This window comes from Melospiza georgiana, chromosome 15 (genome assembly GCF_028018845.1).
Source record: "Melospiza georgiana isolate bMelGeo1 chromosome 15, bMelGeo1.pri, whole genome shotgun sequence".
Lineage (NCBI taxonomy): Eukaryota > Metazoa > Chordata > Aves > Passeriformes > Passerellidae > Melospiza > Melospiza georgiana.
This window is the reverse complement of record NC_080444.1, coordinates 16341915-16362727: the sequence shown is the minus strand read 5'-3', so window position 1 is coordinate 16362727 and position 20813 is coordinate 16341915. Positions and strand designations below refer to the sequence as shown.

The 20813-nt window shown below is 58.7% G+C and overlaps 2 protein-coding genes across 2 annotated transcripts; both read left to right on the top strand.

The window, feature by feature from the left end:
- The first annotated feature begins 1460 nt into the window (after positions 1-1460).
- SMIM33 (small integral membrane protein 33) lies at positions 1461-2735 on the top strand. The gene is made up of 2 exons (XM_058035058.1): positions 1461-1541; positions 1978-2735. Exon 2 carries the CDS (start codon positions 1994-1996, stop codon positions 2375-2377), a length of 384 nt encoding a protein of 127 aa, XP_057891041.1. The 5' UTR covers positions 1461-1541; positions 1978-1993; the 3' UTR covers positions 2378-2735.
- Positions 2736-10414: 7679 nt separating this feature from the next.
- Positions 10415-20677, top strand: PCDH12 (protocadherin 12). The gene is made up of 4 exons (XM_058034947.1): positions 10415-13318; positions 13757-13851; positions 14957-15156; positions 20313-20677. The coding sequence occupies exons 1-4, from the start codon at positions 10415-10417 to the stop codon at positions 20675-20677; spliced, it is 3564 nt and encodes a 1187-aa protein (XP_057890930.1).
- The last annotated feature ends 136 nt before the right edge of the window (positions 20678-20813 follow it).

The window sequence follows — 20813 nt, the reverse complement described above, 5'->3', positions numbered from 1 at the left end:
GCAGGTCCTGCCTGTCACAGTGGGAGCCCCAGAGGTTCTGGTTTGTCCTGTGCTGGGTGTCAGTGGTGTTTGCAGGAGGAGAAGCATTTTAGTGTTCCCACCTAGGAAAGGCTCCTGTGTCCTTCTCAGGGATTCTGTGTGGGTGTTCAGGATGCAAAGCCAGAGGATTGATTCTGTCTGCTGGTCTGAAGGGCTGCTCCAGTCCCCTCCCACAGCCCCCAAAAGCCACAGAGCCTCAGCCAAAGGCCAAGGAGACTCTCCTTCACTGCATGGAGAACATCAAGGGTGTCCTATGCTGCCAGCAGGATCCTTGTTGCCACATCTAGCAACATTGCCCCCTGCTCCAGCAGCACTGGAGAGAATCATCCCCCGTGCATGGCACCGCTCCTCACATTCCGTGGGTCTCTTCCAACCTCTCCAAACCCCCAAGAAAACCACCAGGCCCAAGGCTGGAGGCCTCCACAGCAGCCTGGCTGGGACAAACCCCCTGCCAGCAGCCCCCCCATCCTTTTGTCCCTTGCACAGATGTGACGCTCAGAGATTATGCTGTAGATTAAGGTTTTACTGGATCCTGAAATGAGTGCAAATACCCAGAAGCTCACACGCAGTTGAATCTGTTCTGGATGCTCGGCTGGATGGGAAAAGGCATTTCCCACCGTGTCCACCCCACGTGCAGGAAGGACAGAGCCCAAATATTCACCCCAGCCTGTCTGCTGAGAGCTGCAGGTAAGAGCAGTGGTGTTTTGGGGTGGAAGGATGGGAAGATGCGTTTGGTAATGGCTGAAACTCCGAGGGATCCATATTTTGTGCTCTGCGATGGTCTCAAGGTCGCTGCTGGGGCAGAGGCTGTGGCACACAGCACCCCTGGGCCAGGGATGTACCTGTGTGAGGGGAGGGATGTGCCAGCCCTGACCTGGCTCTGGCTCCTGCCTGTGACCCCCAGCAGCTCACACAATCCTTTCGGTTGGAAAAGCCTCTAAAATCATTGAGTCCAACCATTGAACTGGAGCCCAAAGCAACCAGAGCTCCCCATGCTGTGCTGGCAAATGGGCAAATTCTGCAGCAGTGGGACCCCCGGCGGGGACCATCCTCCCTGGGGACAGAGCCCTTCCAGCCCGGAGCACAGCGTGGGCGTGCCGGGCTGTGCCAACAGCTCACATGCCCAAGGGGATTTTTTACACCCATTCCTTCACCGCATTCAATTTTCACGCCCCGCCGGTGGCAGCAGGGAGGTTTCCTGCAGCCGAAGGGGGGAGGGAGGGAGGCAGGGAAGGTGCTTCTCCCCAGACAAAGGGCGCTTGTCCCGCCGGGGGACAGGCGGGTCGCAGCGCTGATGTGGCAGCGGCGGGATGGAGCCGCGCTGCCCGGGATGAGCGGGCGCTCCCCGTGCGCCCCGGGAGCCCCGGCGGCGGCGGGGCCGGGCCGTGACGTGGCAACTTCCGAGGTGAGTCCGGCTGCACCTTCCCCGAGAGCCAGCCCGCAGCTCCAACTGCTCGCCCCGCCGGCGGAGATGATGATCCCCAGGCAGCAGGGACGCCCAGGTACCCCGGGGGCTGGCAGGGCTCTTCTTCCTTCCTTCCTTCCTCACTGCCCCCTGCTCCCACCCGTGCTGGCTCCACGGGATCTTGTGTTTACCGAGGGGTTGGGTCCCCCTGGGAGGTCCCCGTGGGGTTTGGTCCTGGATCAGCACCGTGGGGGTGGGGGCGGAGAGGGGTGGGCAGAGGGCTCCCCACAAGAGCCGGGTGTGGTGTCCAAAGGCACCCAGGATAGGGGATGCCGGGATTGCATCATCCTGCGAGCCCCAAACTTCAGCACCAAAACTTCCCCCGCGCTGCGAGCCCGAGGGAGGGAGGGGACACTCACGGGACCGTCCCATTCCCTGCCAGCGGCACGTGTGCGGGAGCTGCGGGCTCGAGGGCAGGACATGAGGACGGGACCGGGCTCGGCTCGGTGGTCACCACCCTGTCCCCGTGGCAGGTCACCCCGCTGAGCCATGAACGCCTCGGTGGCCGGCAGCCAGCTGAGACAGCCCGAGCCCCAGGACGTGGCCGCCTTCACCCCCGTGTCCATCGTCAGGAGCGTGAGCAAGAAATCGGACACGCTGCCGGTGATCTCGGTGATCGTGGTGCTCTTCGTGCTGCTGGCCGTGTTCATCGTGCTGCTGGTGCACTACGGCCCCCAGCTGCGCACGGTGCAGGTCACGCTGCACCACGAGCCCATGGCCCAGCACATGGACACCGTGCTCCTCACACAGTGGAGGTGCCTGGATGCCCACGGCAAGATGGGCTCGGCTGGAGTGACCTGCCACTGCTCCTGCAGCCACCACCTTCCCCTCGGGAGTGCTGAGCCCAATGTCATCGAGATCACCTACCTGTGACACGGCCTGGGCACCCAGGCAGGGCTCGAGGGACGTGTCCCACTGGAAAAGCTGGGGTGGGATGTTCGGGTATCTCAGCACTCACTGCTGTCCACTCACAGAGGCTGCACCTCCCCAGACCCGTGTCTGGCCCCAGGAATGTCAGCCAGGAGGTTCAAGAACCCATCTCCAGCCCCCAGAAGTCCAGCTCAGGGGTGTCACTGTCCCCAGGCAGGAGCTGGGTCCCAGCTGGGCTCTGAGGCTGGCTCAGCCTGCGTGGGACAGCTTTAGCATCTCTTCTGGTTTTACCTGCCCTGGTTTTACCTGTCCCACACTGCCTGGGAGTGGCCAGCAGAGCTGCCTGGGTCCTTGCCCCAGCTGGGGAGCTCTGGAGCTGTGCTCAGTCCCCTGGCAGTAGCTGGAAGTTGCATCATCTGGAATTGTTTTCCAGTGAAAGATATTTCCACACTCACGGTGTCCTCATTACACTGTTTATATGTCACAGAAGAGCTTCCAGCCTCTCTCTGCCTCATGCCACAGCCCCTTTTCCCACACTGGGGCGCTGGAACATGGTCCTGCCCCTGCCAGCCCCCCCGGCCCCTCGGGCAAACAGCCAGGGGAGAGGAGGGCAGAGGATGCAGCTCCTGATGGCGTGTTGGGTGGAGCCAGTGACAGGGGACACGTGTCCTGCCCCCAGTGGATGTGGGTGACAGAAGAGCAGTGACACAGCAGAGGCAAGAGGTGATAATGGCACATCGCAGCTGGCTGAACATCTGGAGGTGCTGGCACCAGAGAGGAAGTCCACGTGGGACTCTGGGCAGAGCCTGCAGCATCTCTGTGCAAAAGGAAGGGGAGACCTGACGTCACCCTCGCTGTGGTCACCTTCACAATGGTCACCCTCAGTGTGGTCACCCTCGCTGTGGTCACCTCTCTGTCCCCATCCCTGGGTGCTGTCCCAATGGTGGGGTTGGCACTGTCACCCTCAGTGGGGTGATGCTGAGGTGGCTGTGTCACCCTGGGGAGACTCTTGTTGAGGTGGCACAGAGGGATCGGGAGAGGTGAAACTGGAGCCCTGCAGGTTCCTGGGGCTGTCAGAGCACGGTCCCTGTCCAGCCCTGGGGTCTCTGCAGTCCCAGCTTCTCCTCCCGTGGTGGGCACAGGCCCTTGGTGTCTGCAGAGCCTGGGGAGGGAGCAGCCTCTGAGATCCCCCCGAGGATTTATTCTGCTGGACAGCCCCAGAAGTCAGGATACAGCTTCACCTCTCCCAGACTGGAAAAGCCAGCTCTGTGTCTGCCCTCAGACCCCTGGCACAAACCCTGTGGGCACAGCTGGACAAGAGATGGCTTTACCTGTTCCACCAGGAGCTGGAGGTATTCCCGACGTGCCAGATGCTCCAGGATCCCCCCTTTCACTTATTTCCAGCCCTTCTTTTGCTTTAAAGCTGGACTTGCTGGAAACTTTTTGTCTCCACAAAAAACATAATTTATATTACTTTTTGGGAGGGTTGTTTTCTGTTTCGAATTTGTTCCCATTTGTTTTCCAGGGCTGATAGGGCATTATCAGCTCTCTCACACCCATGTTAGAGGAGATAAGGGCTGTCATTTCCATTGAAAATCGTGGAGTCCTGCTCCCCTTTCCATGTCAAAAGAGGGCTTTGTTTGCAATGTCTGTATCCCTAACAGCACCCCTGAGGAGATAATCACCTCCAGGGACTTCTCCTAATTAAGAAATTCTCTCTGTGACCATGGACAGGCCCTGGCACAGGGTGCCCAGAGCAGCTGTGGCTGCCACTGGATCCCTGGCAGTGCCCAAGGCCAGGCTGGACAGGGCTGGGAGCAGCCTGGGACAGTGGGAGATGTCCCTGCCATGGCAGGGGATGGCACTGGATGGGATTGAAGGTCCTTTCCAACCAAAACCATTCCATGATCTCTTTAAATGGCATCTGTGGGTTGTGGTCACCCCCACCAAGAGCTGGAGAGCATCACAAGATGACCCCTTGTGACCGTCACAAGATCTGCACTGTGACACCCAGAGAGGCCGCACCCTCCCCCTGGGGACATCGCCAGTGTCACCTGCCCAGGCTGAGGCAGCAGAGCCGTCCCCAGCTTTGGTGGCTCTGTCATTCCTGCTCAGGGAGCAGCTCCATCCAGCACAAAGCCCGTAATTAGAGGAACAGGAGCTTTCCTGACAGCTCCCTCTGAAGGACACCCACAGCAGGGAAACGTCATGTTTAGAGAGAAAAGACTAAAAACGTCTAAATATTAATAAAGAGAAAGACAAAATGGGTAATTATTGCTGGCACTTATTGATTTGCAGCCGCTGGGGACTCGTAAAGGTCTGATTGATGTCACAGCCCGGATCCATCACTTACCCTGTGCAGCACAGGGAGCCCACCCCGGGCTGGTGCTCAGGTGTTTTGGGTTGTCAAACTAAAATCAAATCACAGTGGCAGTGGAAGGTGGTGCTGCTGGGTGCCCCCTGCCCCCGTCCTGTCAGCAGCCCCCTGCACTCTGGGAAGATCCAGCTCTGAGGCCCCAGCCTTGGGGAGTTCTTCCATGTGTTTCATTTGCAAACAGAAATCTAGATACAAGCTTTTGGAGCACAGGAAAGAAATTACTGTAAGACTTAGAATAGCAAATTAAATCATACAAGCGAGTGACAATATGCTGCCAGCTTTCTCCTCCAGAAGGACATCAAGGGTTAGATCTCAACTCATTGCTTTCTCCCACACAATAAAACATCATTTTTACAGCTTCTCCTCATTTCTCTTTGGCCAGCTCTCCCTCTCTCTGCTCACAGAATTGCTTTTTGTAGCACCGGGCTTTATAAAACACGTCAGGGTCCTGGAGCAGCAGAGCCGTGCATGACATTACCATAACATTATTCCTGTCTATTCAAACACCCAGCCTGGCCCAATTTACTTCACTTACAACTTTCTTCCCCTCCTTAATAATAATTCTTTTATGAGCACGGAGCAACAATAACTCTCCTTATCGTCCCTTCTGTGCAGGGCAGCTCCTGGAGCCCGGCAGGCAGGAGCTGCTTTGCTCAAAACCAGGTTTTTGCCTGGGGAAGCTTTCAGGAGCTGCTACATCCATAATTAACTCTGTCCTCACCAGGGATTGCCCGCACCCCCTTTTATTTCCCCCCTAATTAACGTGTTGGCCTGCAGGAAGGGAGGCACCTCTATAACCCCCCCAAAAGAGGATTTAGCGGGGGTACAAGCGGGGTTTGGGGGAGACTCAGCTGTGATGCTGCAGTGTTGCCTAAAATCGTGTAAAACCCAGGGAAACGCCCTAAAATCGTGTGAAAGCGAGGGAAACACCCTGAAACTGTGCAAAACCGGGGGAAACACCCGAAAATTCTGTGAAACGGAGGGAAGCACCTGAAACCCGTACCAAACAGGGAGGGACCCAGAGCATCCGCTGAGGATGGAGGGGAGGCAGCTGCAGCATCGCCCAAGGCTCCCTGCAGGGCTGGGGCGGCGGAGGCCCCCGGGACCATCGGGGGAAGGGCGATCGCAGCCCCTCCGTGGGGAGAGCTTGGGGGGCTCAGCGCCTCCAGCCCCTGGGGCGGCGCCGGGGACGGGCGGGGACAGCGGCGGAGCCCAGCGCGGAGCAGCAGTGGGCTCTCGTGGTGGAGCGATCCAACTGCACAGCGCAGGCACCGCCGGGGCTGCTGCGCCTCCCCCGGCCCGCCCGGCCCCGGCAGGCACCGGGAGCCCCGGGCGGGCAGCGCTGCAGGAGCCCGCAAGGACACCCGGGTGGTTGGGATGGAAGGGGAGGATGAGCAGCACTGCCCAGATGGAGCAGGAGGCACGGGGAGGTCACTCCAGCCGAGGTCACTTCAGCCGAGGTCACCTTCAGCCAGTGTCACCTTCAGCCAGTGTCACCTTTAGCCAGTGTCACCTTCAGCTGGTGTCATCTTCAGCCGGTGTCACCTTCAGTCGAGGTCACCTTCAGCTGGTGTCACCTTCAGCCGGTGTCACCTTCAGCCAGTGTCACCTTCAGCCGGTGTCACCTTCAGCCAGTGTCACCTTCAGCTGGTGTCACCTTCAGCCGAGGTCACCTTTAGCCAGTGTCATCTTCAGCCGGTGTCACCTTCAGCTGGTGTCACCTTCAGTCGAGGTCACCTTCAGCTGGTGTCACCTTCAGCTGGTGTCACCTTCAGCCGGTGTCACCTTCAGCTGGTGTCACCTTCAGCCGAGGTCACCTTCAGCTGGTGTCACCTTCAGCTGAGCTCACCTTCAGCCGGTGTCACCTTCAGCTGGTGTCACCTTCAGCCGAGGTCACCTTCAGCCAAGGTCACTTTTAGCCAGTGTCACCTTCAGCTGGTGTCACCTTCAGCCGAGGTCACTTTTAGCCAGTGTCACCTTCAGCCGAGGTCATCTTCAGCCGAGGTCACCTTCAGCCGAGGTCACCTTCAGCCGGTGTCACCTTCAGCTGGTGTCACCTTCACCCGGTGTCACCTTCAGCCGAGGTCACCTTTAGCCGTGGTCACCTTCAGCCGAGGTCACCTTCAGCTGGTGTCACTTTCAGCTGAGGTCACCTTCACCCGAGGTCACCTTCAGCTGGTGTCACCTTTAGCCAGTGTCACCTTCAGCTGGTGTCACCTGCTGGTTGTACGGAGATGAGCTCAGCTCACCGCGAGGGAAGGTCCCTGCCCCTCCTGCAGAGCTCCTGCCTGGTGTGAGAGGGGGAATCACGTCCTCCCTCCTGAGAAAGGGCCCCCGGGAGCCTCGCGGGTCCCTGCAGGCAGCTGGGGATGGGGAAGGCTCTGGGCTCCTTGTGCAGCTGCTGCTCACACACCTCATGCTCAGGGAGGGATTGCTGGCCACTGAAAAGGGAGTGACACTTCTAAAGGCTGTCTTTGAAGGGCTGAAAATTCATGGAATCGTGGAATATCCACAGTTGGAAGGGGCCCACAAGGATCATCCAGCCCAGCTCCTGGCCCTGCACAGACCCCCCAACAATCCCACCCTGTGCATCCCTGGAAATGGTGCCCAAACCCTCCTGGAGCTCTGGAGGCCTTGGGCACTAGAAATGGCTTCAAAGTCTGCCCGGAGTCCCCTCTTGTCCAGGTGAACATCCCCAGCTCTCAGCCTGTCTTCATCAGAGAAAATTATTAGATGTGAAAAAGCCTCTTCACTCTCATTGTGAGCTGCCCTCTGCTCCCTGCTGTGTTATGGCACAGCTCCTGGTCCCAGGCTAGCACCGTGTCAGCCCAAAATGACAAAGTTTGAACATCTCCAGCTGTGCAGTGGAGCTTGAAATAACCTGATGGTGCTGCTCTCTGCCAGGTGATGGACAGGGAGAGTGGTGCCTCCAGCACAGCTCTGCACCCCTGGGAGCTCAGGGTGCGCCCGTGCCCTGCTCTGGAGCCTGGGGAGCAGCTGAGCTGCAGAGAGCCAGGCTGGCACTCCTGAAAATGGCATTTCCAGCTGCTCTGGGCACGGACAGCGTCGGGCAGGAGCTGAAGGAAGCACAGTGATTGCACACAGTGAATGCATGAAGTGCTGTAAGAATTCAATTCTTCCTGAGCTTTAAATGAAAGGGTTCAGGTGCAGTCTAAACCTTAGAGGAGGATTTTTGTGTTTGTAGCCACCGCAGTGGTCATGGAGGTCCTGAAGCACGTTGGGAGCCTGCTGGGGTGTGAACAGGAAACAGGAGGAGACACGTTTTGTTTTTAGCACCAGATCTCATTTCCCTGCCTGTGCTTCTGGCAAGTCTCAGCTCGACCCCGTTTTTCTTTCCTATTTTCTTGCAGCTTTCTGTCCATCTCCCTCCCCGGCACTGATTTGCAGCTCAGCCATGCTTTTGCAGCATCCTCCTGCCAGCTGGGAATGTTCTGCTGGTTGAGGGTCACAGGCCTGGTCTGTAGGGGTTTATTCCTGAAGAATCATCAATAATTCATGCAGGAGCTCCTCCAGCTCCTCTTGGGCAGGCCAGACCTGTCACCAGTGCTGGGATCTGTACAGCCAGGCTGGGGACAGTGCTCAGGGGGCTCACAGCCTGGTGACAGTGACTTCTCCTCCCAGTCTTTCCCTGAGCGAACTGGTACTCAAAATCCCACCTGGGGAGAAAAATGAGTGGTTTGGAGGTTTGGAATCCTCCCAGCTGAGGGGTGGGGATGGCAGCAAGTGGGATCTGGCAGGTGGGTGCTGGAGTCGGGGGGATTCACCTCCTGTGGTGTCAGAGATGGGTTAAACACAGGCACTGGGGCAGAGTGGCTGGTTCTGCAGTGGGACTGGGGGGTGATGGGGCAAGGAAACCCCAGGCAGGGCTCCTCGGGGAACTCTCACAGTCTTGGGGTGTCATATTTATTTCCTTTCCCTTGTGATGCTCCAGCGTGGTTCTTCTGTTCTGCTCCATCCCTGAAAAGGAAAAGCATTAAAGACCCGCGAGGTGGAGGGATAACAGCCCCAGCAGAAGGAAGTGTCCTTCCCACCTCCCCTCCCAAAATCGGGCACGGGCTGTGAGACATCCGCTTCTCCAGCCGGAGCTCCGCGGGCAGCGGGAGCGGGCGGGATCAGGCGGGATCATCCCTCCGGGAGAGCCCCGGGCTGCGCAGGAGGAAGCGCGAGCACAAAGCAGGGAAATGACTTGGCAAAGGTCACCTGGAGCTGGGGCCGAGCCCAGGAATAGCACCGGGCCCCGGCCACCCCCCGCAGCACCGTCCCTTCCTCCCGCGGTGCTGAGGGCACAGCTCGTGGCACTGCGGTGGCTTTGGCTTTGCTGCTCTTTGTGACACCAAAATTCACCATGGCAAAGGAAACTGATGACAGCAGAACCTCACCTGGGAAATCCAGAGTGTGAGGGGAGCGGGGAGGGATGGGAATAGGCTGGGGGGGACAGGGGTGCCCATCAAGGCTGGAAAAGCAGGAGGAGAGGGTGAGGACAGGACACCAAAGGCTGCTGGAGGCTGCCTGGAAGGTGTGGAGACACAAAGATGCTGTGGCTGGTGGGGCTTCAACCACACCTTGAGAATGCTCCAGAGCAGCCAAGGGAAATTCCAGATGACCTTCCCTGTTCTGAATGCCTTCTGTCACCTTGAGACCAAAGCAAACCCAGCCTGGGGCCTGGGGCCTCTGCAGGCTCAGGAGGAATACGTGGAACACCTTCAGGCTGTGCTACCTGTGTGTGCACAGCTGGCCAGCTGTGGTGATACTGCTGCAACAGCTGGGCAGCCTGAAGGTGGGGGCTCAGGGTGAGGTGCTGAAATAAGGCCAAGAAGGGATTTGATGGTGCAGGAGTGACGCCAGGGAAATCAGTGCTGAGCCAAGCTGGGATGGAGCACGTGCCAAGAGAGGGAGCAGCCAGGACAGCCGGATGCAGGGATGGGGAGAGGCCTGAACGGACACAGGCTGTGTCTGCCAGCACCTCCCTCCTTCCCTCGTGCCCTCCCGGCTGTGTTTGGCGTGGCCACGCTCCTGCTGATTCATCAGCTCATTTTGGTGTGTCCAGCTGGAACTGGTGACATCAGCACCTCTGTACTGGGAAAGGTGACTTGGGCTCATCGCCCTCCAAAGGCAGAGCAAGGAGCAGGGATTGCACTTGGATTTAGGGAAAATGTCAAAGTGTGAGATGTACAAGTGTGAAGAACAAGGCTTTGCGTCAATGAAGAAGCAGGAGTCCATCACCTCTTCCTGAAGCGCAAGAGGCTTGTGGTGGGTCAGGGCCTGCAGGAATACCACCTTCTGAGCAGTGTGCTCTGCAGGTGACAGCGGTGACGGTGCCCCGAGGCTGGGATCGGAGGGCACTTCCACACCCTCTCACTGCCGGGCCCGTGCCGCCCCACAAGCCCCCACCCAGCCCCGGCATTGTACCAGCCCGGTCCTCCCTTTTCCTGTAGGTGGGGTTTCCATAGGATGTCTGCCGCTCCATCCCCAGCCCGGCCAGCCGGCCGGTGGCTGCTCCGGGGACGGTCCCTCCGCTCCGGGCTGTCCCGGCCGGGGAGCCCCGGTGATGGCAGCGCGGGGAACAGCCACCAGCCCTGCTTGTGACTTCCCCTCCTTTCCAAGCTCTGGCTGGAGCCCACGGCCCTCGGAGATGGCAGAGGATGGCGAGGCCCTGCGGTGGCCCTGAGGACTCTGCGAGGATGCGGTGGCCGGCGGGACAGCCCATGGCAGCGCGGCGGGGCCGCGGGGGCTCTGCCAGCAGCGTGCTGGGGCTGAGCCGCTCGGCGCTGCGGCTGCCGGCGCTCTGGTGGTGGTACCTGTTCCTGAGCGCCGATGCCCAGGAGGTGGCCACGTTCACGGTGCAGTACCGGGTGCTGGAGGAGGTGCCCCCAGGAACTGTCATAGGGAGCCTGGCCGAGCACTTTGAGGGCGGCGAGAGCGGCGAGGCGGCCGAGACCTTCCAGCTGATGGAGACCCCCGGCAGGTTCCCGCTGCACGTGGGCAGCGGGGATGGGGTGCTCAGCACGGCCGGGCGGGTGGACAGGGAGCAGCTGTGCCGCCACAGTGATCCCTGCTGGGTGTCCTTCGACGTGCTGGCTGCCCAGAACCCGGCCCTGATCCACGTGGAGGTTCAGGTGATGGACATCAATGACAACGCGCCGCGGTTCCCCACGCCCGAGCTGGAGCTGGAGATCTCAGAGAGCGCATCCCTGCGGACGCGGATCCCGCTGGATCGAGCCCTGGATGCTGACGCTGGCCCCAACGCCCGCTGCTCCTACGCCCTCTCCCCCAGCGAGCACTTTGCTCTGGAGGTCGTCTCCAGCTCTGATGGGACGAGGCACGCGGAGCTTGTCGTGGTTAAGGAGGTGGATCGGGAGCTGCACTCCTCCTTTGACCTCGTGCTGACGGCCACGGATCATGGGGAGCCACCAAAATCAGGTACTGCTTTGATTAAAGTCATTGTCCTCGACTCCAATGACAACAGCCCCGTGTTTGCAGAGAGCTCCCTGACGGTGGAGGTTCGGGAGGACGCCCAGCCAGGGACTCTCCTTGTGACCGTCACGGCCACTGACCCTGACCAGGGTCCCAATGGGGAGATCGAGTACAGCCTGAGCAGGCACGCGCCCCCCGAGGTGCTGAGCACCTTCAGCATCGACACCCGCACGGGCAGCATCCTCCTGAGGCTCCCTCTAGACTACGAGGAGACCCACGCCTACGAGCTGGACGTGCAGGCGCGGGACCTGGGCGCCAACCCCATCCCGGCACACTGCAAGGTCCTGGTCAAGGTCCTGGATGTCAATGACAACGCTCCTGATGTCCACGTCACCTGGGCCGCGCGGGAGCCCGTGCTGTCCGAGGCCCTCCCCAAGGACAGCTTTGTGGCCCTGGTGACAGCCAGCGACCCTGACTCGGGAAGCAACGGGCAAGTGCTCTGCTCCCTCAGCCAGGGCTACGAGCACTTCAGGCTGAAGAGGACCAACAGCCACAGCTTCGCGCTGCTGACCAACGCCTCGTTGGACCGCGAGCGGCGCGCCGAGTACAACCTGACGCTGGTGGTGCGGGACATGGGGGACCTGTCCCTGGCTGTGCTGAAACACCTCACCATCTGCATCAGTGATGTCAATGACAACGCCCCAGCCTTTGAGAAGGCCGCCTACGAGGCTGCTGTTGCTGAGAACGGTGAAGCACCTGCCTTCCTGCTCACTGTCCGTGCCACTGACCCTGACCTGGGCTCCAACGGGAAAGTCACCTACAGGATCCTGGACCCCTCTGCTTTGGGGCTGGTCTCAGTCGACCCCATCACTGGAGACATTTTTGCCCTCCAAGCTTTTGATTATGAGCAGGTGAGGAGCCTGGAGTTCCTGGTGACAGCAGAGGATGGAGGGCATCCCAAGCTGGCATCCAACATCTCCATCAGGCTGGCTGTGCTTGACCGGAATGACAACGCACCCATCATCACCACGCCCGCACTGGTGGGAGGGGTGGCCACGCTCTCTGTCCTGGTCAATGTGGACACCGGCTGCTGCTGGGTGGTCCCTGGGAATGGGAGCACCCAGGGGGCTGCGGCAGTGACCAATTCCACACTCATGTCGTGCCCTGCCAACCCCTTCCTCTTCACCGTCGTGGCCCGGGATGTGGACTCCGGCACCAACGGGGCTCTTCGGTATGATCTGGTGGGTGGGGATGATGCCGGGCTCTTCATCCTGGACCCGCTGCTGGGGCAGGTGTCCCTCAACGCCAGCAATGCCAGCAGCCTGGCCGGCAGCCAGCGGGAGCTGCTGGTGCGGGTGAGTGACCAGGGGGACACCCCCCTGCACACCCTGGCCCGGCTCCGCTTGCTGTTCCGGCGGCACGGCGCCTTCTCCAAGATGTCAGCGCGGGATCCCGGCTGGCCCAGCCTGTCCGTGCTGCTGCTCATCTGCCTGGCCGCTCTGCTGGGCGGCTGCGTGCTGCTGCTGGCGCTCACCCTGTCCCTGCGCAAGAAGGACAAGAAGGACGGCATGGCCTACAACTGCCGGGAGGCGGAGGACGCCCGCAGGCAGCAGCAGCTCAAGAAGCCGCACAGGCAGATCCAGAAGGCCGACATCCACCTGGTGCCGCTGCTCCGGGGCCGCCCCCGGGAGCCCGAGCCCCCCCGGGCCTGCCAGGAGGAGCAGCCCGACACGGCCACCCCTGCGACCGGGGAGTCCCCGCAGGCTCCCCTGCACCTCACGCCCACTCTCTACAGGACCCTGAGGAATCAGAGGACACAAAAGGGCTCGGAGGAGCAGCAGGGCACCTTGGAGCTGCCCGTCCTGCAGCGCCGGCCCTGCCCGCCCCACAGAGCCAAGCACGCCGTGAGGGAGGCTGCGGGCCCCGCGGAGGCACCGCCGCACGGCAAGAGCTTGGTGAAGCCACCCATGGGAGAGCCCCGAGTGCCAGCCGAGCCGCCCGTGGGTGCGGGGGGACCCGGGCAGCCCCAGCCCCACCAGCAGATCCTCAGGAGCCTGGTCCGGCTGTCGCTGGTGGCCCTGGCGGAGCAGAGCCCGACCGGGGAGTTCGCTATGGAGTCGCCCCCAGTGCAGGTAGGAGCCGCTCCGGGCGTTCCTGGCGTGTGGGCACCCGCAGCCCTTCCTTGCCCGGGCCGTGCCCACCCTGGCGCGGTGGGAATGGGCAGCCTGAGGGTCTTTGCTTGGTCTCTTCCCCAGGCCTGGGTAGGATGAGCATCCCCTCACCCAGCAGGGTCACCCCAGCAGGGTCACCCCAGCGGGACAGGCGGGAGCGGGGCTGGCACAGGGTGTGACAAGGGGACAATCCCAGGGACAGGGACAGCAGGAGGGCTGCGGGGGAAGCTCGGGCCCAGGTGGGCTGCCCAGCGCTTGTTTTTCCCCGGTGTGGGGATGCTGAGCCATCTGCAGGAGGAGGAAACGCTATAAAAAGGCCGGGGGGCTCGGAGGGACGTCCTGGCAGGAAGCAGCTTGAGTGGCCGGCCCGGGGCTCAACAGGCTTTTCCTGCCTTGCAGCAAATCTCCCAGCTGCTCTCCCTGCTGCACCAGGGCCAGTTCCAGCCCAAAACAAACTACAGGGGAAACAAGTACACGGCCAAGAACGGCAGCAGGTAAGGCTGGCTCCCAGCACTTCCCTTCCCCACGCCCCTTTCCCCTGCCCCAGCCCCACCAGGCTAAAACCTCCGAGGGCAGAGACACACAAGGAAAAGCCTCATCTCCTGAGTTTGGAGGTTCTCCCTTCAGGGGCAGGTTGTGCTCCTCAGTGGTATCCAGCTGCTCTTTGCCTCCTTCCTGGGGTACCTTTGGCAGGTCCCTCCATACTCACCTGAGCTCTTCCATGGCCATGAGCCATCCCTTGCCAAGAGCTCCGATGGTTCTGGGTGCTCAGGAGCACAGAGGGGCCCAGCTCTGGAGGCAGCAGCACAAGGATGAGTGTTCTCATAGCTCTGGACATTTTCTTAGTGCCTGTCAACATGAGTTTGGGACACCTGACCCTGTGCCAGGGGGCAGATGAGTGAGGAACTGCAGCAGGGCTGGAGGCACTGAGATATCCCAGCTGTGTGCTAAAGATATCCCCAAACTTCATGGTGTTCCCATTAAATTATGCTGTGTGCTCTGGGTGCACACTCCTGAGGATGCTGAGTCTTCATCGCTGCCTTGCTGTGTCCCCCTGTCCCCACCTGGCCAGGCCATGGGCAGACACAGCTTTCTCCACCTTTCTCACCTGCAGCTGCAGAGGATGGAGAGGAGGGGAGAGCAGCTCCAGGGTATCTGAGGTGCTCCTCGCCTGATCCTGCAGGGGAAAGCTCCTCTGAATTAATGGGGAGGAGCCAGCAAGTCCCTGTTTGCTCAGGATATGCCCCTAGACCCCTGGAAATGTTCCAGACCAGGTTGGACTGGGCTTGGAGCAAGCTGGGATTATGGAGGGTGTCCCTAACCATGGCAGGGGGTGGAATGAGAGGGGCTTTAAGGTCCCTTCCAACCCTTCTGTGGTTCTCTGATCTTGCTGCAGAAGGATAAAAACCCTTTCAGGCAAGAAATGTGGAGCAACTCCCCAAACCTCATTAACTGATGGGCACTCAAAATGCCTTTGGTTCTGTGGGTGGTGCGTGGGGAGGCTGCCCAGAGCCTCTCTTTGGGGCATTTTGGGGAGATAGAGACCCTTCCAAAGGCTCACTGGGGCTGAAGTGACCTGGGTGTTGTGACCCCTGGCAGGGCTGCCGGGCTGGACACGGGGCTGGACACGGGGCTGGACACAGGGCTGGACACAGGGCTGGACACGGACTGCCTGAGCACCAAGGACAGCGGGCACGGCGAGAGCGAGGCCGGCGACCGCGACTGCGACAGCGCCTTCGAGCTCTCCGTGCAGCAGCTCGTGGGAGAGGAGCTGGAGACCCTCCTGGAGCCACAGGCAGGTGAGGTGACCTCGCTGCTGGGACAGGCTGGGGCTGGGGGGGCTGCAGCAGTGGGATATCCTCAAGTAACCCACACTCACCCTATCCAGGAGGTCCTGCAGCAGCCAGGGCATGTCGCACCTCCCAGAGAGGCTCTGGCAGGGGCAGTGCTTGGGGCAGCCTGTCTGGGCCATCGCAGGCTTTTGGTAGCAGGCCAAGGGACTTGCTGAGCTTCACATTGGATCTTTCCATGTGTTTATGGCTGCTCTTCCCTCCCATGGACGTGTGAGCTTGGCCTCTGTCATTGCTGAGGGGTGAGGGCCAGTTGCACATTGCAGCTGGTGAGCTGCTTCCCATGCTGGCCTGAGCCCTCCCTTCGTGGTCTCCTGGTCTGTGCAGAGTGAGAAAGGTGGACACTTGTCCTTGTCAAACCCCTCAAGATGTTATCTACCCTCAGAGCCCCACTGGGTCCTCTTTCCTCTTCATCTCTTGTGACCAACCTGCTGCTAATTTTATCTTTTTTGAGATGTGTGACCAGAATTGTTGTGCAGTGTTTAGGATCCACTGGGGGTACAAGGAGGTTTTCTTGTGTGTTCCTAATTCCTGTCCTGCCCAAGCTCCATGCTGAGCCCTGTTTGTTGTGGCTCCCAAATCCCTCCTCTGCGTGGAGGGAGAGCCGTCAACACATGACAGGTTGTTGTTCCCTGTGACAATTATCTGACAGTTGGTGACACAGAAATTCACCAGCCACACTTTGCTCGTGGCAGTCAGCATTATCAGGTCCTTCAGCAACCCTCTGCTTTTGGGTGTTTTAGTGGAGTCAACACCAACATTGTCCCCTTGCCATATCATTTATCACTGTGTTGAGCAGATACTCTGGGACTCTGCTAATGACCTCCCTTGGTGAGGAAGATTAATTATTCCTACCCTCACTTCCCAGCTTTTAACACATATTAGTCCCTACAGAACCTGGCTGTAAATTCAGGCACAGCTCAGGTCCCCTGCAAGCCTGGCTGGTGCTGTTCCATCAGCTCAGGTGACCTCTGCCTTCACAGAATTGAATTCTGGAACAGTTTGGGTGGGAAGGGACCTTAAAGTCCATCCAGTGCCACCCCTGCCATGCAGGGACACCTCCCACTGTCCCAGGCTGCTCCCAGCCCTGGCCTTGGGCACTGCCAGGGATCCAGGGGCAGCCACAGCTGCTCTGGGCACGGGCCAGGGCCTGCCCACCCTGCCAGGGAACAATTCCCTTCCAATATCCCATCCAGCCCTGCCCTCTGGCTCTGGGAAGCCATTCCCTTGTCCTGGCACTCCAGACCCTTGTCCAGAGCCATCCAGGACTCTCCATGCAGCCCTTCCAAATTTCAGAACACAATTCCCCATGTGACAATGTCAGGTGGTTCCTCTGGGAGCAGCAGCTCCATGGCTCTCTCTGCTGAGCCTTGCACAGAAGGATTTCTCTGAATCTGCCTGGGCTGGGTTCACCTTCACATACTTAAAAACTCCTGTCACCATTTCCACCTCCCCTCCCTCTGATCCTGCATTCATTTGAAGCAGTAGTTAATGAACAGCAGCTAATAAACCAGGCAATTTCATAACTGAGTTCCTCTGGCACTCCGGGGTGAATACCATCTGGGCCTGACATTTTCTACATGTTCCTTTTATTGATTTGTTCTAAAAATCTCCTCTCTTGGCATTTCAATTTGAAAGAGTTGGGCTGACTCATGTCCTGTAGCAGAAATTTCATTGTGGAGCCTCTGTGCTCCTCCACAGAAAAGAAACTCCTTGAGCTTTGCTGCTGGGGTGGTTTGAATTCCAGAGCTGGGCATTTTTGGTGCTGAAGGTAGAACCTGCTGCTTCTCCCCCTTTGCCTCCCTGCTCTTTTATTCCAGTAAGGAGCAAACAAAGGAAAGGCTGAGACCTAAAAGCTTCCTTGGGTTCTGAGGTTCTGCAGCCAAGAGCAGGGAACCAAGAGGAGCCCAGCTCCATCCCAGGTGCACTGACATGCCCTGATCCCAGAAAAGGGACTGGGGGAGCTGCCCAGCAGCTCTGGGTCCAGTCCTGCCCACACAAGGATGGAAAATCAGAGCTATGGTGAGGCTGATCCATGAAGTGCCATCTCCCATGATCCTTGGATCTGACAGGACAATCATCCAGTTGGCCAAAGTCCTGGGATTCCATATGATCATTAGATCTGGAAAAGCCCTCCCAGACCATTGTTCCCCAGCACTGCCATGTCCACCAGTGACCCGTGTCCCCAGTGCCACATCCCCATTGCTGGGATGATGATTCCACCAATTAATTCCCTGGGCAGCTCCATGCCAGCAGGGAATGCTGAGGCTGTGTGGATTATTGCTGGCCTTGCCTAGAGGCTGATCTGTTCCAGAGCTGCAAACCCTCCTCAGGAGCCCAGAGCTGCAAACTTTCCTCAGGAGCCCAGAGCTGCAAACCTTCCCAAGGAGCCCAAAGCTGCCAGTCCTTCCCAAGGAGCCCAGAGCTGCAAACCTTGCCAAGGAGCCCAGAGCTGCAAACCTTCCCAAGGAGCCCAGAGCTGCAACCCTTCCCAAGGAGCCCAGAGCTGCCAATCCTTCCCCAGGAGCCCAGAGCTGCCAATCCTTCCCAAGGAGCCCAGAGCTGCCAATCCTTCCCCAGGAGCCCAGAGCTGTCCCAGGAGCCCAGAGCTGTCCCAGGAGCCCAGAGCTGTCCCAGGAGCCCAGACCTTCCCCAGGATCCCAGAGCTGCAAACCTTCCCAAGGAGCCCAGAGCTGCCAGTCCTTCCCAAGGAGCCCAGAGCTGCAAACCTTCCCCAGGAGCCCAGAGCTGCCAATCCTTCCCCAGGAGCCCAGAGCTGCAACCCTTCCCCAGGAGCCCAGAGCTGCAAACCTGTCTCAGGAGCCCAGAGCTGTCCCAGGAGCCCAGAGCTGCCTGCACAGACAGCCGAGCGCAGCCGCCAGAGCTGCCGGGCTCCTTCCTCCTCTCCCAGACACAAACAGAGCCGTGGACTTGCATCCTGAGAGGGAGGAAGGAAGCACTGCTGGTGCTCAGGAGCATCCTAACAGCTGGCTGAGGCTGGCTGGGCCTTTGTGCTGTTCCCAGCGGGGGGACTGCAATCCCGGGCAGCTCTGGGATTGTTGATGTTGTGGGATGAACTCGCAGCACCGTCTGTTAGCTCTGATCCCCCAGCAGCCCAGCACAGCACTCCCAGCAGCAGATGAGAGATAGAACTTTATGGATGATAAAAACAACCCCTGCTCCCCAAACACCATTAAAACAAGGCAGTAAAGAGTTATTGGTCAAATTAAACATACCTAATTATGAGGTTTTCATGGCCATGGGACCGTCAGCCCAGCTCTCCCTGCAGAGAGCAGACCAGTTGTGCCCTGCTCCAGAGCTGAGGCTGCCAAATATTCAGGGAATGAGGTGGCTTCGTGCAGACTGGGGAGGAGAAAACTGCATATTTTACAGCAAAACCTGCAGCACACTTGGGTGGTGTCTCAAGGAGCAGTCACTGCAACTCAAATACTAAGATTGCAGAAAGAAACCCTTCATGTGAAGCAACACAAAAGAATTTTGGGACTCCAGCTGAAACAAAAATCTAAGGGATGTACCTGCCCTTTTCTGCTTACCAGGCTGGAGTCCCAGCTCTCTCCCCCAGCCCATGCCAGGGCAGTTGTTTTCCAGAGGAAAAGGAGCAATTGCTTGGCTGGCTGAGGGAGGAGCCTTGTCTCAGTCACTCACTGCAGATCCCAGGTCCCAGCTGTGGCAGGGTATTGACCACCCTCTGGAATTAGCAGGACAAGAGCATTGGAATGGGGACCCTCCTTTCAGATGCCACTTTTTAGTCAGAGCCACACAATTATTATTACTACAGTGACACCAGCCCTTGTCACCCTGGGACTGCTGGGTTTAGTTACCAGTGAGGTTTTGCTGCTCCCAACACCTTCCCTAAACTGGCTGGTTGCTCTGAACTCCCCTGAGGTTCTGGGATGTGCTTTGGGAAGGAACAATGAGGGGCTGGAATGCAGCCTCTGTGCACCACAGCACGGACTCTTGTTTACCAGAGACCTCAAAAAACAAGAATCCCTGTTCCCCTTCCTGCTGTCTGACGAGGAAGCTATTCCAGGCTCTCCTTGCTATGGGGTCCTTCCTTTCTTTTCCAGGAGATGTTTATTCATGGACATCTATAATCACTTCTTCTCTTGCCAACACTATTTTAAGCATAAAGATTTCCTCTGCTGGCGCATATCTCCTCAGACTAATGACAGGTTGCAGTCAGATCCCTGGAGAGCACTTGCTTCCTTAGGAGCAGCAACCCCCAGCTCTTGGGGTCTCCATTGTGTCAGCCTGGATCACTCCTGGGTTCATCTCCAGAGTTTTCCCTGCTGGTGTGGTTTCAGCTCCCTCTCCCACAGATGCATAATCAGATTTGTGTGTAATTCCCCTAATCAGACCCAGTAACAATCCACCCTGGCTGTGCCTCCCTGCCAGCAGGGAATACCCTGAGTCCTCTGTGTGATTCCAGTTGCCCATTGTGGGCCACAATCAAATTACTGCTGCACTAACGAGCCTGCCCCAGCCCCCAGCCCAGGCTCCCCCTGCTCCTCAGCTGTTTCCAATCGAGGAACAACTACTTCAGAGCTCAATTGTTCAGTCCCAGTCTCCAACCATCCAGCTGTGCATTTTATAATCCAGAATTTCATTCTGGTGTTATTGTTTTCACAGTAACCCATTTCTTTTCGGTCTCAATCTGCCTCCTTAGCAGCAAATTCCCACCCTGGAGTGACCCTGAAGGGAAGTCCACTATCTTTGTGTCCAACACTTCCCCCTGGAAAGCTTTTCATTGTCTGCTCCCCTTCAGCCAGTCCTGAACCCTCCCTCTCTCAGGCTTTGCTAACAATTTAGTGAAGTGCCAATTGAGACTGCAACAAACGAGAATGCACAGTGACTCTAATGGCTATTATATTAAAATGGCTATTATATATTATATTAAAAACAAAACAAAACCCCCCATAGTTTCAAACCAGTTCTATTGTGGCTTTTTTTAGCTGCTGGTTTGCATGGTGTCACCGGTGATCTGTTTACCGTCATGCCTCTCCGCTGATTTTAGATATTTTCATTTATCAATATTTCTATCAATTTATTTCCCCCCTTTTCTCTGCTGTGCTGTCCCTCCCCAGAGCTGGCCCTCAAGAGGCTGACAGCTGCAGACCCAGAGTGGGTGGCCCGGCTGTCCCTGCCCCTCACCGGCAGCTACAAGGACAACGTCTTCTGCCCCGACTCGCCGCGCTCCGCCGAGGATGAGGAGGCTGCAAGGCAGGAGACACCGAGGACCTTTGAGACCTTTGGCAAAGGTGCTGGGGCTGACCCTGGTGGCAGTGGGACGAGGCTGGCCAGCACCTTCCTGTCGGAGATGAGCACCCTGTTTGAGATGATCCTGTCCCAGAAGGTGCAGGTGCACAGCGAGGCGGGTGCGGGGCTGCTGCGGCAGCTGTCGGCCCGTGGGCACGGCCTCGGCCTGGGGGATGCTGCTCCAGGGCTGTAGCAGCTCTGTGGCTGTGGCAGGGAGAGAACACTCAGAGATTTGGGGTGCCCAGCCCTATCCTCAGCCCCAGCAGGGTCACTGTATGACCCATGCCTAGACAGGTGTATTCCTTCCTTTGCCTCGCCCCATCGAATTT

Coding starts and splice junctions, on each gene's coding strand:
- SMIM33 (XM_058035058.1), top strand. CDS start 1,994: ATGAACGCCTCGGTGGCCGGCAGCCAGCTGAGACAGCCCGAGCCCCAG.
- PCDH12 (XM_058034947.1), top strand. CDS start 10,415: ATGGCGAGGCCCTGCGGTGGCCCTGAGGACTCTGCGAGGATGCGGTGG. Junction 13,319..13,756: donor TGGAGTCGCCCCCAGTGCAG/GTAGGAGCCGCT, acceptor CCTGCCTTGCAG/CAAATCTCCCAGCTGCTCTC. Junction 13,852..14,956: donor ACGGCCAAGAACGGCAGCAG/GTAAGGCTGGCT, acceptor GACCCCTGGCAG/GGCTGCCGGGCTGGACACGG.